Source organism: Arvicola amphibius, chromosome 9, assembly GCF_903992535.2.
Source record: "Arvicola amphibius chromosome 9, mArvAmp1.2, whole genome shotgun sequence".
Taxonomy (NCBI): Eukaryota; Metazoa; Chordata; class Mammalia; order Rodentia; family Cricetidae; genus Arvicola; species Arvicola amphibius.
In genome coordinates this window covers 119239624-119254741 of record NC_052055.2, presented here as the reverse complement: position 1 = coordinate 119254741, position 15118 = coordinate 119239624, and the positions used below count along the sequence as shown (strand labels likewise).

Sequence of the window (15118 nt, the reverse complement as noted above, 5' to 3'; positions counted from 1 at the left end):
AGTGGGGTGACATCAGTTGGGCCTGCCTTCTTTGACCTTCTTCCTGCTATCCAGTAAGGCAGTTCTTTTTTGTCTCAAGTCCCCCTTCACCATTAAAAAAGATTTATTTATGTATTTACTTATGTGCGTGTGTGTATTCAAGTGTATATGTAGTGTACCATGTGCGTGCAGTGTCCTTAGAAGCATGAAGAGGACACTGGATCCCCTGGACCTGGAGTTAGAGATGGTTGAGCCACCATGTGGGTGCTGGGAATCAAATCTGCATCCTCTGCGAGAGCATCAAGTGCTTGCAACAGCAGAGCCAGCTCTCCAGCCTCCCACCCCTCCCCGTGTTTTATGGTACTGGAGATTGAGCCCAGGGCTTCACATACACTCAACAAATGCCATGTCGCTGAATAGGGTTCCCAACCATGAAGTCTTTTCTTAGTTTATTTGCTTATTTGTTGGTGTAGTGTGTGTGTGTGTGTGTGTGTGTGTGTTATGTACATGCATGAGTGCAGGCATCCATGTACCACGGCACATATATGTAGGCCAGAGGACAATTTTCAGGAGCTGGTTCCCTCTTTTTAGCTTGTGGGTCCTGGGGTTGGAACTTGGGTCTTCATGTTGGGTCCCAAGTGCTTTTACATGCTGAGCTTCAAGAACCTAGCTCACTTCTTAATTTTCAAGTTCAAGTATGTAAACAGCAACTAAAAAACCTTTTTGGAAGTCTTGGGGATTTAACTTATAGCCTTGCACATGCCAGACAGTTTCTCTACCACTGAGCCATACATCATCCCTAGTAGTTACTTCTAGTAATGGTTACTAATCATCAAGGTGTAAACTTCCCATTCTCCATGGTGCTTTTGTAAACATTTTTGCCTATATCATCGTGACGTTGACAAAGGTGTCACCATTATTCCCCTTTAACGGATGGGTGACTTCCTCGAGGTCACAAAGCTGGGAGAGCAAGCCTGGTTGCCTCTCTGCTCACAGTCTGTGAATGGTTGGGAATCCTCTTTTTCAGGATCGTAGGTAAGTCAGTGAGACTTTCAGCCTGTTTCCTCCTCCATGAAATCTTGGTCTCTGAGGAACAGAATTAGCGTTTTTATGAAAACACAGTGCACAGTGTATAGCAGAGGTTCCACAGAGACCACTTTGACTCTGTCCCCCTCTTCCTGCCCACAGTAGGACTGCCAGGTTACTATAGACACTGAGGTGACGTCAGGATTCCAGGGAGCCGTGATGAATGCTCACCTGGGGTGGACAGAAGTTGGAACCAAACTGTGATTTTCTCCTGAACTGACAAAAGGGCAGTAAATTAAGACTGTGGCAGTATGATGAAAAATGATATTGTATGGGTTCATATTCTGCAGTTATTTATCATGTCAGCATATACAAATTATAGCTGCCTTGAAATGGTTGCTTTGAAAGGCAACCAAGCTGAAAAATAGAGGTTTAACCAATAAGTAAATAAAAATAAGAATCCAAAATCCGTAAGCATCCACACTTTTCCTTTACTCTAGTACATTGAGTTTTTTTTTTTTTAAAAAAAACAATGAATAGCAGAATTATATTGCTAGTATAAGATTGCTAAGAAATTAACGACTGCATCAATGTGGCTTTAGCTTATGGAACGAGACAGCACAGGATTGCATTGTAGAAAGTCTGGGGAATAAATACTTTCCTGTTTGTTCCCTTACGGATTCTGGAAAAATCTATTGCTAAGAAAGAACATTAAAGCGCTCTTTCCTTGATCTAGTTTCTTTCCTCATTAGGCGTCCCTCCCCGCCCCTCGGTAACAGCGTGGCATTTCCTGTAATGCGTGTTGCAGGTGATTACAATCACAGCGAATACTGCCTTATTTTTCCACTTGATATAATCCGCAGTCACCTTCTCTTCCAGTACTCAATACTGTAGATTTTCCTTTGGTGAACAAGCCGGAGTGGTTCCAGCCACATGGTAGTGAGTTATTCCTAAAGAGAAAGCATAATGTCCAATGCAGCAATTTGAGCTTCATTCAGCTGCTGGGATAAAACGCTCTTCCTGGAAGCCACCCAGGGAGGCTGGCTTGGTTTACGCTTGCAGGTCACTGTTCGTCACTGAGGGATGTCAGGGCAGGAACATGGAGGCTGGAACCATGGTGTAACACTGCTTGCTAGCTCACTCACTCGGCTCATGTGTAGCTGGCTTCCTCACATAGCCTAGGGATCCCTGTGTAGGGAATAGCACCACCCACAGTGGCCCCTCTTCGAAATGCCCACAGACCAACTCCATAAAGACAACTGAGGCTTTTTTCCCCCTCAGTGCTTCTAGCCTGGGTCAAGTTGACAGAATGTTAATTGGGACAACAGCCTAGCTGGCATTTCCCTTTTCCAGAACTTTCCTACAGTGCTAGGCCCTGAGTGTTCTCACTACAGTGGATAATCCTCCCTTCTTTCCACCACAGGGGGTCTCGTGGAGTACAGTCCGGTACATGATTGGAGAAGTGCAGTATGGGGGCAGAGTGACAGACGACTTTGACAAACGGCTACTTAACTGCTTTGCCAGAGTAAGTCAAACTTGGGAGGAAAATGTGTGGAGATAAAGTTCACAGTGTTTTCCTTTGAAAAAGATGTGTTTCGGTTTTAACTATGTACATGTGCACGTGGCTGTGTGTGGCTATGTGCATGTGAGCACGGGTACCTGTGAGACATCAGATATCCTGGAGCTGGAGTTACAGGTGTGTGTGTGTGTGTGTGTGTGTGTGTGTGTGTATGTGCGCGCGCACGCGCGTGCTGGAACCACACTCCAGTGCTCTTTACCCCTGAACCATCTCTCCATCTGAGGAACACCTTTTGTTTACCATTGGAATGATGAATCTGGGGTGGGTTATAAAGGGGGGATTCTTGTGAATAGTATTAGCCAAGAACCCCTTCTTTCTACCATACTGCCCTCATGTACAATGTTAACTAACTACCAGTCATCCCACAGGGTTCCCCAGGCTTCCCATGCCCATCTTCCCACTGCCCTTGCTTCATGGTCTCAGTTCTCCAGAACCTGCTGAGAAAGCTCTGGCCATCCCTCTGTGCCTCTTCCTCTTGAGTGCAAGACACAACTTGACTTCAAGGCTAAAAGTAAGACCTTGAGGAATGCATTATAATTTCAGTGTTCTCTGTTAGAATAAAGTACTGAGAATGGAAGGAAGGGGTGTTGGGGTTCCTGTCTTTCCCCAGTAAACTCTACATAGATCCCAGGAGTAAGTATTTTCTAGAGGATATTATTCATATCCTCTATATGATAGAAATATGATATATGAAATAATGACTTTACCATGAAGGATAAATAACATAAATCAACAACGACTGGACACAAACTCTTCTTAAATCTTTTTATGTATTAAAGAAACAATATGTATTTGCCTATGGGGAAAATCAGATATGTGAATATTTACAGTTATTAAAGTCTTTATATTAGGAACTCTTTTAGTAATTCTGCTTCAGCAAAGTTTCTCCCTTTACTCTTTCCCCTTCTTCCCACTCATTTCCCTTTCTTTTCCTCCTTTTCCTGCTTCCCCCTCCTCATCTTCCTCTGTTTCTTGTTAGCATAGCACAATTAAAATCACAACAAATCTCTTAGGAGCCTGTTCTTTTCTAATGAGAGACAGAGTGGGTCTGGAGTGTAGGGTAGGTGTGGAGAAACTAGGGGAAACTATAATCAGGATATAATGTATGAGAAAAGACTCTATATTCAACAAAAGGAAAAAAGAAAAAGAAAAAAAGATAGAAAAAGTCACAACAAACTGCTGGGATAGTTTGGTAAACTGGAGGTAGACCAGATAGCCCTTTTTTTTTTTTTTTTGGTTTTTAATTCTTTAAGTTGCACATGGAAAATACCAAGTATTGACAAGGATGTATAAAGGTAGGAACACCAGTACTCAGCAGTTAAATAGGGACAGACCTTCCAGAGTGCAGCCTGGTCATACTGGCTGAAAACAAGTACCCAAGCGAAATAGATGTCAGAACATTTCAAGGAAAGGCCCACAGATGTGTAAGTGCCAAAATGTTCATGGTGACATTGTGTGTGGGAGGTGAAGGCAATTACCACAGGCAGTTTTTTTTTCTGGAAAGAAACTAACATGGACCTCTCTGCTCAGGTTTCCCATTCCTTCCATGTTCTCCCATGTGTGACCTGAGCTGAGACAGCACCCATCTGCCAGGGCAGTTCTGGGAAGGGTCTGTACTGTACCACACAGTAGCCAGTGCTCTAGCAAGCTGGAGAAGTAAGTGCCTGGGTCCTGATGGAGGACGAGATGGTGCCTCACAGCATCCTAAGGCACAGTGGCTCCCGTGGCTCAGCCTCTTGAGGCACAAGCCAGCAGCTCTTATCTTTTCTCAGCTCCAAGATGTGACTGCTGTCCAGACTGGAATTCTGCTCCTGAGTACAGGGTCCAGATATGTTCTCAGAACAGGTACTACCCATAACATAGTTTTAGGTGTTGGGAGGCAGCTTCTGCATCCACAGGGTGAAGAGGAGGAAGACGAGTTACTGATGGTGGTGTAAAACACAGAACAAATGGTCTATGTGACAGCCCGCAGAGATGGTAAAACATTTGTTCAGTGAAGCTGAAAAAAATAGAAAATGGGATCTATAAAGTAAAATATGTGTATTTCACAGGGAGAAATACATATCAGGACATGCATTAAATACATTAAATATTAACCGAAAGAAGACTAGGCGTATATCAGAGCTGAATGGAGAAATACCAAAGTCAAAAGGGGACTAATGTGTGAAAATAGTAAATATGGTATAAGAAAAACTTAACTCTGTGATTGAAATTCAAAGGAAAAATATGTCTTAGTCAATTAACTGTTGGGACCAATTGAGTCCTGGCTTTCAGCTGCTCTTCCCTGTCTAGAGCCTTCTAATTGAAGTTACTAAAAGCTGTGCTTTGCCTAGAGGGTCGGAGGATGGGATTTTCACCTGTTGGCCATTGACTGCAGGGTCTTTAAGCCTCCATGGTGCTATTAAAGAAGGGCTTTTGTACCAGTGTTGGAAGGTCTGTGTGTCGGCCTGTCTCTGCGTGTGTTTCCTCAACCTCCAGCCCCTTGCCCGAAGCTCGCGAACTGGGTTCTAGCGCATAGAGCGCAGACGGGGTGCGCGGTGCGCGGCAATTAACTATTTTTGAATAATTGTAAGAGTAACTAAAGTTGGAGGGTTTTAATACTTACTTTTTATTTTTTTAAATTATGTATATATAAAGAGAGACAGCTCAGTGGTCACGAGCATGTGTTGCTCTTGCAGAAGCCCCAAGTTCATTTTCCAGTACCCACATGGTGGCTCACAACTGTCCCTAACTCCAGTTCCAAGGGTCACGGTGCCCTCTTCTCACCTCCATGGGCACACATGTGGGGCAGGAGCCCTGGAGGTGAGAAAAGAGAGCTGGGGAGTTGGATCCCCAGGAACTGGCATTAAAGGCAGTTGTGAGCCATGCTGTGGGGGCTGGGAACAAAATCAGGGTACTCTGCAGGAGTATCAAGTGCTTTGCCGCTGACCCATCTCTCCAGCCCCTTGGTTTTCCTTTTAATTATGTGGTGGTGGTGTGTGTGTGGGGTGGGTGTGGGTGTGGGTGTGTGTATGTGTGTGTGTGTGTGTGTGTGTGTGTGAGTTTGTACATGTGAGTGCAGTGACCAAGGAGGCTGGAAGAGGGCATGAGATCTCCTGGAACTGGGGTTAGGGACAGTTGTACACTAGAGTTACAAGCAGTTGTGACCCTCATAATATAGGCGTTAGTAAGTGATTTGGGGTCCTCTGAAAGAGAGGCAAGTGCTCCTAACCACCGAGCCCCATCTCCAGTTCCTCTATACAATATTTTTTAAGTGTATAAAACATGAATCTATCAAGTGATATATTCTCATGGGTTCCTACCCCATGCTGGGAATTGAACCCTGGGCTATGCTCCCAGCCCCTCCTTATAGGAATTCACTCTAGGCCTTCTGACATAAATTATCCGTATTTGTGTGAGGTATTTGGGCTCCCTGTGTTTATCCCATACCTGTATTGCTTGCTTTAATGGATTTTGCAAACAATACCTATATTGATCCACACATACATGTGCCTGTCGGTTTGTTTGCTGTCCTCACGTCCCCCCCACCCCCTCCTGGTAGAAGGAAGGCATTCCTTGGGGCAGGTGTGAGTACAGATGTAAGGGACAGCTAGGTATAACGGGGGATATGAGGGTATTTTCCTCTCAGAGTGAGTAAGAAGTGAGGGTCTCAGCTATAGGGTTACAGCAAGAAATTTTCGGATGCTTAAAGAGGGACGATAAGCTGTTTGTAGCTGTCTAGGAGAGCAAGGGAAGACAAATGAGACCCTAAAAGATATCCTCCACCATCCACTCTGGATCACTAGCCCCTTGGAAAGAGCCACACATTCCTGCTCTCCAGCTGTCCCCTGCAGCACTCTGAATACACTAGCATGTGGTAGTTGATGGTGAGTGACGTGCCATCTCGGGACAGAGGGATCTAGCATCTAAGATGGAATCCAGTGGGACTGAGTGTTTATTGACGTCAGAACACACCCTGAAAATCAGGCCTATTAAAAAATTTCAACACATAAGAGCTTTTATAAAAAGCCTGCACTGACTATCTTAAACTTCAAGATCAAGAAAAGTCCCTTTGTAGCCACCTCCCTTCCTTATTTTGTCTATGAAATGTGGGACCTGTCTTACCCACAGGTGGCTGGGACATTTGGTTGGTGGCAAGAGGGTGTTGTGGGGCCCTCTCTGCTCTTTGCGGAGCCTGACTTCACACATAGCTGAGAGCCACCATGATACATGACTAGGTGGATGACTGATCTAGGAGCTCAAGAAGGGGACAGTTGCTGCTAACCCAGCCCACTTCTCCTCCAGCCCCCTGTCCATACCCTGACGGAGGACACCCAGGGCCATAGAGGACTAAGTTAGACCCCAGCCCTCTCCCCTCCCAAGATTCTGCCTCCCCAAGTGTGGGCTGACCTGCGAAACACACTGGAGCTGTGCCTCAGCCATGTAAGACTTGGTGATCTGCACACAAAGTTCCCTTTCCCCAATGCAGTGGTTACTCCCCAGTGACCATGGCTTCTGCCTGACCCTGTTCCTAGCTCCTCTGTGCTTCCTCCTCTGTGTGTATTGTCCAGCTGTCCCACACTCGGACCCCTGATTGACAGCCCTCTGCACTTGAGGCCTCAGAGTCTGTAGTTCTCTGACCTCTGACCTCTGCCAACCTCTCTCCTTAGTCTCTCAAGACTGCTCTCTGCCTTCCCCATTATGGTTTCCACCCTCCGTTAGTCTCTCACTGTCTCGTGTTCCTCCCTTCCATCTTTTTCTAATTCCTTTCTTTTATTCCTCTGTTAGGCTCAAACTTGTCCCGGAAGTCCTTCAGTAGCACAGGCCACATAGCTCTCCTAGGAAGCCACATTTTTTTTTTTTTCTCGAGACAGGGTTTCTCTGTAGCTTTGGAGCCTGTCCTGGAACTAGCTCTTGTAGACCATATCTTTTAAAGGCCCCTCCACTTCCCAGTGGTTTCATGGACTGTGGTCAGTCTAGACCCAGATTATAGCAGCTGTTTTCCTTTGTACCTGCCCAAATCTCTGTGATGGTTTGCATGAGAAATGTCCCTTGTCCCCAGGAAATGATGCTACTTGGTTTTGAGACCTTTAGAAGACACAACTTTGCTAGCAGAAGTTCATCACTGGGGTGGGCTGGGAGGGTTTGTTACCTGAACATACTTCTTGTTCTCTGCCTCCGTGTCCCTCTCTTCCTGCTTCCTGTGTATGGATGAAGTGTGATTTCTGTTTCCTGACAACCATACCAGCCTCATGCCCTTCTACCTTCTCCACCGCCATGGACTCTATCCCTCTTTGGAGCCAGAAGCCAAAACAAACCCTTTCTTCCCTAAGTGGCTTTTGGTCAGGGTATTTCATCATGACAGCAACAACAAAAGAGAGACTACAGTAGAATAATTCCATGTAGATCTCATAGTTCATACTACATGTATTAGTAACCTCGGCATAGTCTCCGTGCCTGGTGAACCTCGGCGATCTGGGCGTGTCAGATACAATCTGAGTGTGTCAAATCTGCTATGGGTGTGTTAGATATGATCTGGGCATGCCAGATAAGATCTGAGTGTGTCAAATCTGATATGGGTGTGTCAGATACAATCTGGGTGTGTCAAATCCTATATGGGTGTGTCGGATACAATTTGGGTGTGTCAATTCTGCATACTTGGGTGTACATAAAGAAAGCAACGGGAAAGCACAGGGCTAAGATTCCCTTTGCCTCTTGGGCCCCTCGGTGCAGTCCTTTGTTTGATAACCAATGTGCCGTGGACCCACAGCCTTCATCCCGGGATGCGTTCCTTCCTGTGACTTAAGCCACCCACATCACTAAAGAGCTCGTTTGTCTTCATGATGACCATATGTACAGCGCCACCTTCTTTAGTAACTTGAAATAGCTCCCCAACTCTTAGATTAAACTCTGCTCGCTGCCCCACATCCGGTCGTCCATCAGAGAACTCTCTTCTCTTCCCCTCTCTTCTCCCTCCCCACAGCATTTTCTCTACTCTAGCCTTCATGGCTTCTGTCAATCCATCTCACACTTCAGCATCTGGTACTCACTGGTGTGCCCCCAGCCACCTGCCCAAGTCCTAAGTGCTCTGGACAAAAAGAAAAAGAAGAAGCTTCTTCTTGGAGACTTGTCTTCAAAACTCATCCCTGCTAAGCCCTTGTCCGTATCCACCTGGCCATCCTCCCTCCTGCCTTCAGCCCTCTGTGCCCTTTGCTTATTTTCATGCCCTTCCGGCTCTTGCCTCAGCGTGCCTCGTGTTAGGAAGGTTGTTTCATAACTGGCTTGTCCCTCTACCAGGTCACAAGATCCTTGAGTGAAAGGACTGTGTGTCTCTCTCCTTTGCGTTCTGTTCTGGTTCCGAGCTCTGTACCATGCAGGCAGGGATTGAATAGAGTGGAGCTGAAGCAAATAGAGCCACAGAGAAAACCGGGACACAGTATTTCAGAATAATCACCGGATCTAAAAAGAGCCGCAAACAGCGATGGAGGGGCACTGCCAGAAACAGTGGGCTTGAATGGGCAGGCACAGCCCGGTCTCCTCCACCCTCACCTTGCTTCCATTCTTGTCCTGTTACGTCCCTCCCTACTAGGAAAATCACCCTCTTAGGTACCAAAGTTGTCGCCTCGAACCAGCTCAGGCATTCAGCCTCTCTTTTTTTCCCACCTTCCTCAAAAGAAGTCTGTTCACACTAAGTGTATATTTGTTCTCTCCCCGTTTTGTTGCAGATAATCAATCAGTTCATATGGAATGAGAAAAGGGTGCCTTCAGGCTAGCAACAATGGAGGCTGGGCAGGGTGCATTTGCTTCTGGTGCCCAGGGACAGAACTTAATTGACAAAGGAAGCTCTGGGTGGGAGGGCAGATGTGGAGAAGATTTTTGTGGCTGCATGGTTGGTGCTTAGCATCTGTGAGTGAAACTGTGTAGACGTAGCACCAAAGAAGAGCCTTGCCAAGGGAGATGTGAGGACAAGGAGATACTCAGGGGCCCTCATGGCTGCAGGTGAACCAGAGGTAACCAAAATACTCTTGTGAAATACAATGTGAACTCACCACATAGTTCAACATGGCCTTGAACTTCCGACCCTCCTGACCCTACCTCCCAAGTACTGGCATTACAGAAGTACAATGCCACGCCGGGTGTAAGCCGTGCTGGAGAAGGAACCCAGGGCTGTGTGCATGCTATACGAGGACTCAGCCAACTGAGTTGCAATCCTTCTCACCCCATCTCACTCCCTCCACCGTGTTTTTTTTTTTTTTTTTTTTTTCAGTACTGAGGAGCGAACTCAGGGCTTCCTTCAAGCTAAGCAAGTGCTGGGCCACTGAGCCCACTTCCGGCCATGCCCACCCTCAATGCCCTGGCTGAATCTCCTCTTGGGTGCCAACCAGAGTCTTGCCTAATTGTTCCTGTGCAATAGAAAAGCACAGGGCTAAGATTCACTCTGCTTCTGTGGCTGCATGTCATCCGGCCCCTTGGTGCAGTCCTTGGTTGGATAACAAATCTGTCGTAGACCCAAAGCCTTCATCCCGGGATACGTTCTTGCAACTAACTTAGGGCCTCTCATTTGTAGATGATCTCTTTCCTTCCTATATGTGATAATTATTCCACTGATAGTTTTGTTAAGATGCTTCCAAAACTAATAGTAAACACACACACACACACACACACACACACACACACAGAGAGAGAGAGAGAGAGAGAGAGAGAGAGAGAGAGAGAGAGAGAGAGAGAGCCTATTAAAATGGAAATAAGCCTCCTCTTCTAATCTTCATCAATTTTCTTTTATTTTCCTCTCCCATGCAGGTCTGGTTCAGTGAGAAGATGTTTGAGCCCTCATTCTGTTTTTACACCGGATATAAAATCCCTGTGTGCAAAACCTTGGACCAGTATTTTGAGTACATCCAGTCTCTGCCATCTCTAGATAACCCAGAAGTCTTTGGGCTCCACCCTAATGCTGACATCACGTGAGTTCTGGGCACTTTTTGTCTCTCTCTCTCTCTCTCTCTCTCTCTTTTTTAATTTGAAGGTGTCATTTGTAACTCAGCCTGGCAAAGACTATGCATTTCATTTTCTCTGTTAATCTCTCTCCTTTCCCTTCTTTTTATTTTCCTGTGAAAAATAGTGTCACTGCCTGTCTTCCAATTACAACTCTGTCACAACTCAGCCTGCCCTCCCCACTTCCCTCCCTCACTAAATCCCGATGGCCTGGTGTTTATGGCAACTCGAAAGCGAATTTATGCGCTGATTACTTCTCTGTCCTGTCATGAAGCCAGTTATAGTTTTATTTTAATCGATGCTCTCCATTGATAGTCGTCTCCCCGCTCCTTATCTCTTTCTTTAAATATCCATTCAAACATACCACTTGGGACTAGAGAGATGACTCAGTGGTTAAAAGCGCTTGCCTGTCTTGTAGAGGACCCAAGTTTGGTTCCCAGCCCCCGTGTCCAGTGGCTCACAACCCCCTGTAACTCCAGGGTGTCTGACTCCCCCTTCTGGCCTTCTTGGGCAGCTGCACTCATGTGCACATACCCACACAAAGACACATATGGGAGGCAAGGCACATGCAGTTAGAGTCCTGTCTGACCCTCTCTATGATGGACCATCTCTTCTCATGCATGCTCACCTGCAACCTTCTGGTCATGAGCTTCTCATGGGCACATACCCCAGAGCCCAGTGTGATATCCCTGACCCCACAAAGCTGTAGCAATGCCTACCAATCCTAAGCACCTTCTTTGGCCCACCCTCCAGATGAAGTTTCTCTTTGGAGAGCCCTCTATCAAAAAGGATCTCCCTGCCCCACCTGCTGACTCAGCTTCAGCTGAGTTATTCCCTTGGAAGGTGTGGCCTCTGTGGCCCACTGGAGGAAGATTCCTCACTAGAAAGAGGGGCCTGTTTGCCCTTCTCCCAGTCCCTGAGCCATGGCTGTAATTTTAATAACTCCTTCATCACACACGGGCACTTCCCACCTCCAGTACCCTTACAGCAAGTGCATTCTCCTCCCACCCAGACACGGCCCATGTCCCACACTGGGCTCCCCTCCTCTGTACTCTCTAATCTGGCTTGTGATGCTTTGCCCCTCCAGAGACGCTGTCACCACCCATGAATAATGGTAAATCTCAGACGGGGGTACCTCTGCAGCGTTGCCTCTGAACTGCTGCCCTGAGAGGCTCTGTTCAGCCAGCTGAAATGCAAGCCTAGTGAAGCAATCAAAAGGGCTTCTGTGGGGATCAGTGTGAGCGTGAACAGTGAGGGAGGGAGGCCCAAGGAAGTGGTGTTGCTTGAGCCGAGGCTTTGACATGTGAGGTAGATGACCCAGCTCCTCTGCTCTACAGTCCTGCCTCATCGTGGGTCAAGGTCAAAGGTGCCCGCATGCACACAACCCAGACCTCTGTTTTCTCTCTCCGTACATCCCTCTTTCCAGCTCAGCTCTAACTCTCCACCACTTCCTGTTACTTAGACCATAAGCCTCACTTGTACTTCCTGGAACATACCCTGCCACACTCACGCCCAGAAATACCGCTGTGACTCACCCTTTACCTCTTCCGTCCCTTGCTTGAGTGTCGTGTTTTCAATGCGCCTCCTGGTAGTCACCTTAAGTACAAATGGTGACCTGTTTTCAATGCCCCTCCCCCGACCCTATCCCCCCACCCCCACCCCGACCAACTTTTTCTTGTATCAGCTGCAGGCATACTCTTTTTCATTATTTATTTATCGGCCACCAGTTAAAGCATAAATTGGACGCAATTCCATTGCATCCCAAACCTGTGTCCATTTTCACCCCTTTCTGGCTATCATTGTGCCTGGCGCTCAGGAAAACCCTGCTGGGTTGAATCAGTAATGCTAAGCCCTTCCAGACTCTAAGGAGTCTGATCAGTGAGGCTAATCCATAGGATGTGATCTTTCCCATGGGTGGGAAGAAAAGTAGTGGACAAAACTCCATATGATTGTAATTATGTCAGAAAAGACACTGCTGTGTGGGCCGGAGATGTGGTTCCAATAAATACCTTCCTAGCGTACACCAAGTTCTGGGTTCAATCCCCAGTGTTGGGGAAAAACAAATTGTTAGGCAGGCTCTCATGCATCTCAGGCTGACCTTGAACTTGCTCTGTTGCTGAGGGCAGCCTTAAATATCTGGCTCTTCTACCTCCATCTCCTGTGCTTTGGGATTGCATCCAGGTACCACCATGTACCAGCCAGTGAAGGACTGCGCTCTGGACTTGCGAGCCCTTCCCTCCCCTAAGTGGCTTTGGGTCAGAGTGTTTTGTCATAGCAAGAGAAATGAAACGAGAACAGATGCTCTTATTTCGAGTGAACGTTTCTGTTCCTGATGGAGGAGGGTCATCTGTCTATGTGTTACTTTCATTGGTTAATAAAGAAACTGCCTTGTCCCTTTAATAGGACAGAAAATTAGGTAGGCGGAGTAGACAGAACAGAATTGTTGGAGAGAGAAAGCAGAGTCAGGCAGATGTCTCAGTCAGTTGCCATGCTTCTCCTACCCAAGACAGACGGTGGATAGAATCTTCCCGGTAAGCCACTGCCTCGTGGTGCTACACAGATTATTAGAAATGGGTTAATCAAGCTGTGAGAATTAGCCAATAAGAGGCTGGAACTAATAGGCCAGGCAGTGTTTAAATGAATACAGTTTCCATGTAATTACTTTGGGTAAAGCTAGCTGGGTGGTGGGAAGTGGCCCTCCGCCACTCCCTTCAACAAATAATGTTGTTCCTGAGCTTTGTGTGTGTGTCTGTGTGCGTGCCCATGTGCTTGTGCATGTGCATGTGTGTGTGTGCATGTGTGTGTGCTTGCATGTGTGTGTGTGTGTGTGTGTGTGATATCTTAACCCAGTTTCATTGCTAACTGATGGTTATGTTTACTTTATAAAATATTGGGTATTCCTTAATCCCTCTAACAAATTAAGTGCTCACAAATTGAGTCGAGTTCTCCTGTGAAACCGTCAGTGCCCAGTGTTGCTCCTCCTTTGGCAGGTTAAATTCCTTCTATTTCCATTTGCAGTTGAGTCTTATAAATTGTATTCTCAAAGAAAACTGTATGTTGAATCTGTGTCTTCATGTTTGCTTACCTGGAGTTTTTCAGGACAGACTTTGTTTGAATGTGTGCATACAGAGTTGAGTATATACAGGTAATTTATGGAAGTGTATGCATATCTCTAGCTCTGCAGGCCCTTGGTCCGAAATTCAATAGCTTTCAGCCACTCCAGTCTCTCTCCAAAAGGAATGTTCTAGCTCCCTTAAAATAATTTGTCAGATAGCTCTGGCCAGCTACTTTATTGCAGTCAGTCAGTGTATCCCCAGAGAAACCATGGGGTCCAACTTGGCATTAACACTGGTGTACACCACACCACAAACCAGAGGTCCTCTTTCCCAGGGCTCAGCTCCAGGGGTCCTCAGTTACTGATGGGAAAAGCACACTGTGGCAAAGAACCAGACTCACATGCACGAGTGTTGTGGTCGTTCTTTAATTGAGCGGTCTGGTGATAGGGTGACCTCAGGTGGCCTATTTATTTATTCTTTCAGAATTTCATTCATGCACACATTGGAGTTTGATCCTATCAACCATCTGTTCTGTCCAGTTCCTCCCCTACCATGCCCCCCTACCATGCCCCCTTCCCATGTCCCCCTGCCATGTCCCTTCTTTGATATAACCCACTATGTCTAGACAGAGCTTCAGTATGTGCATGAATGTGAAGCCATCCACTGGAGCAGGGACAGCTTGCCACAGCCCCGGAAAAAAGATGTCCCCCCCATCAGCTGTGCGTTATCTCTTTGGCTGTGGGCCTCATGATCTCCGCCCGTGCTGCAGTGCTGGCTGGCTTGATCTCTGGCAGATCTGGTGCAAGGATCCACAGCTGCCAAGAGTTCTTGCTGCAGTGTCCCCATAGTGTCCAGAAAACACTGTGCTTACAGCAGTCACCCCTGGCTGCTGGCTCTTTCAGCCTGCCTGCCCCTTCTTCCTGGATGTGTCCTGGGTCTTAGGGAGATAGTGTGATTAGATGTGTATTTTAAGGCTGGTTCTGCATTTTGGCCAGCCATTGAGTGTCTGGATTAACTGCCACCCACTGCGCAAAGGCTTCTCTTGGGAGGACTGAGAGCTTCACCAACTGTCTGAGATGGGAGTTGGAATAGGGACAGGGGAGGTTCAAAAGTGTTAACCGGGGACCCCCCCCCACCTGTCTGCACTGGGAGCTGAAGAGGGGTAACGAAGTCTCACCACAGTCTTGTATGATTTCTTTCAGGTAATTCAAGCCCCAAACTGAACCAAGGACCCCACTCCCCCCATACCCCTCCCCTGCCTCCAGCTCTTCTCTCTCTCAGTAGTGTCCAAGGCACATAGAACACAATGCATCTCTCTGCCCCCTCCCCAACCTTATCCAGAGCCCCCTTGAAGCCTCATACAACATCCTGGAGACCCAGAGCTGGTGGGGGGACATCCGGTGATGTGTGGATGGATGCAAGCCTAGATCAGGAATGGTGACAGGACGGGGCAGAGTGACAGGGCAAGTTACAAAGCGGACCTGACAGGACTTCTTGAGTGCAGAGC

At 47.0% G+C, this 15118-nt stretch overlaps 1 protein-coding gene across 1 annotated transcript in view; it reads left to right on the top strand.

Moving 5' to 3' along the window:
• Positions 1-15118, top strand: part of Dnah8 (dynein axonemal heavy chain 8) — a 225044-nt gene that overhangs the window by 174345 nt on the left and 35581 nt on the right. Inside the window, exons 86-87 of the mRNA XM_038342351.1 lie at positions 2429-2530; positions 10364-10524. Of these exons, the coding sequence (XP_038198279.1) occupies positions 2429-2530; positions 10364-10524 (263 nt within the window). The remainder of the gene's footprint in view (positions 1-2428; positions 2531-10363; positions 10525-15118) is intronic.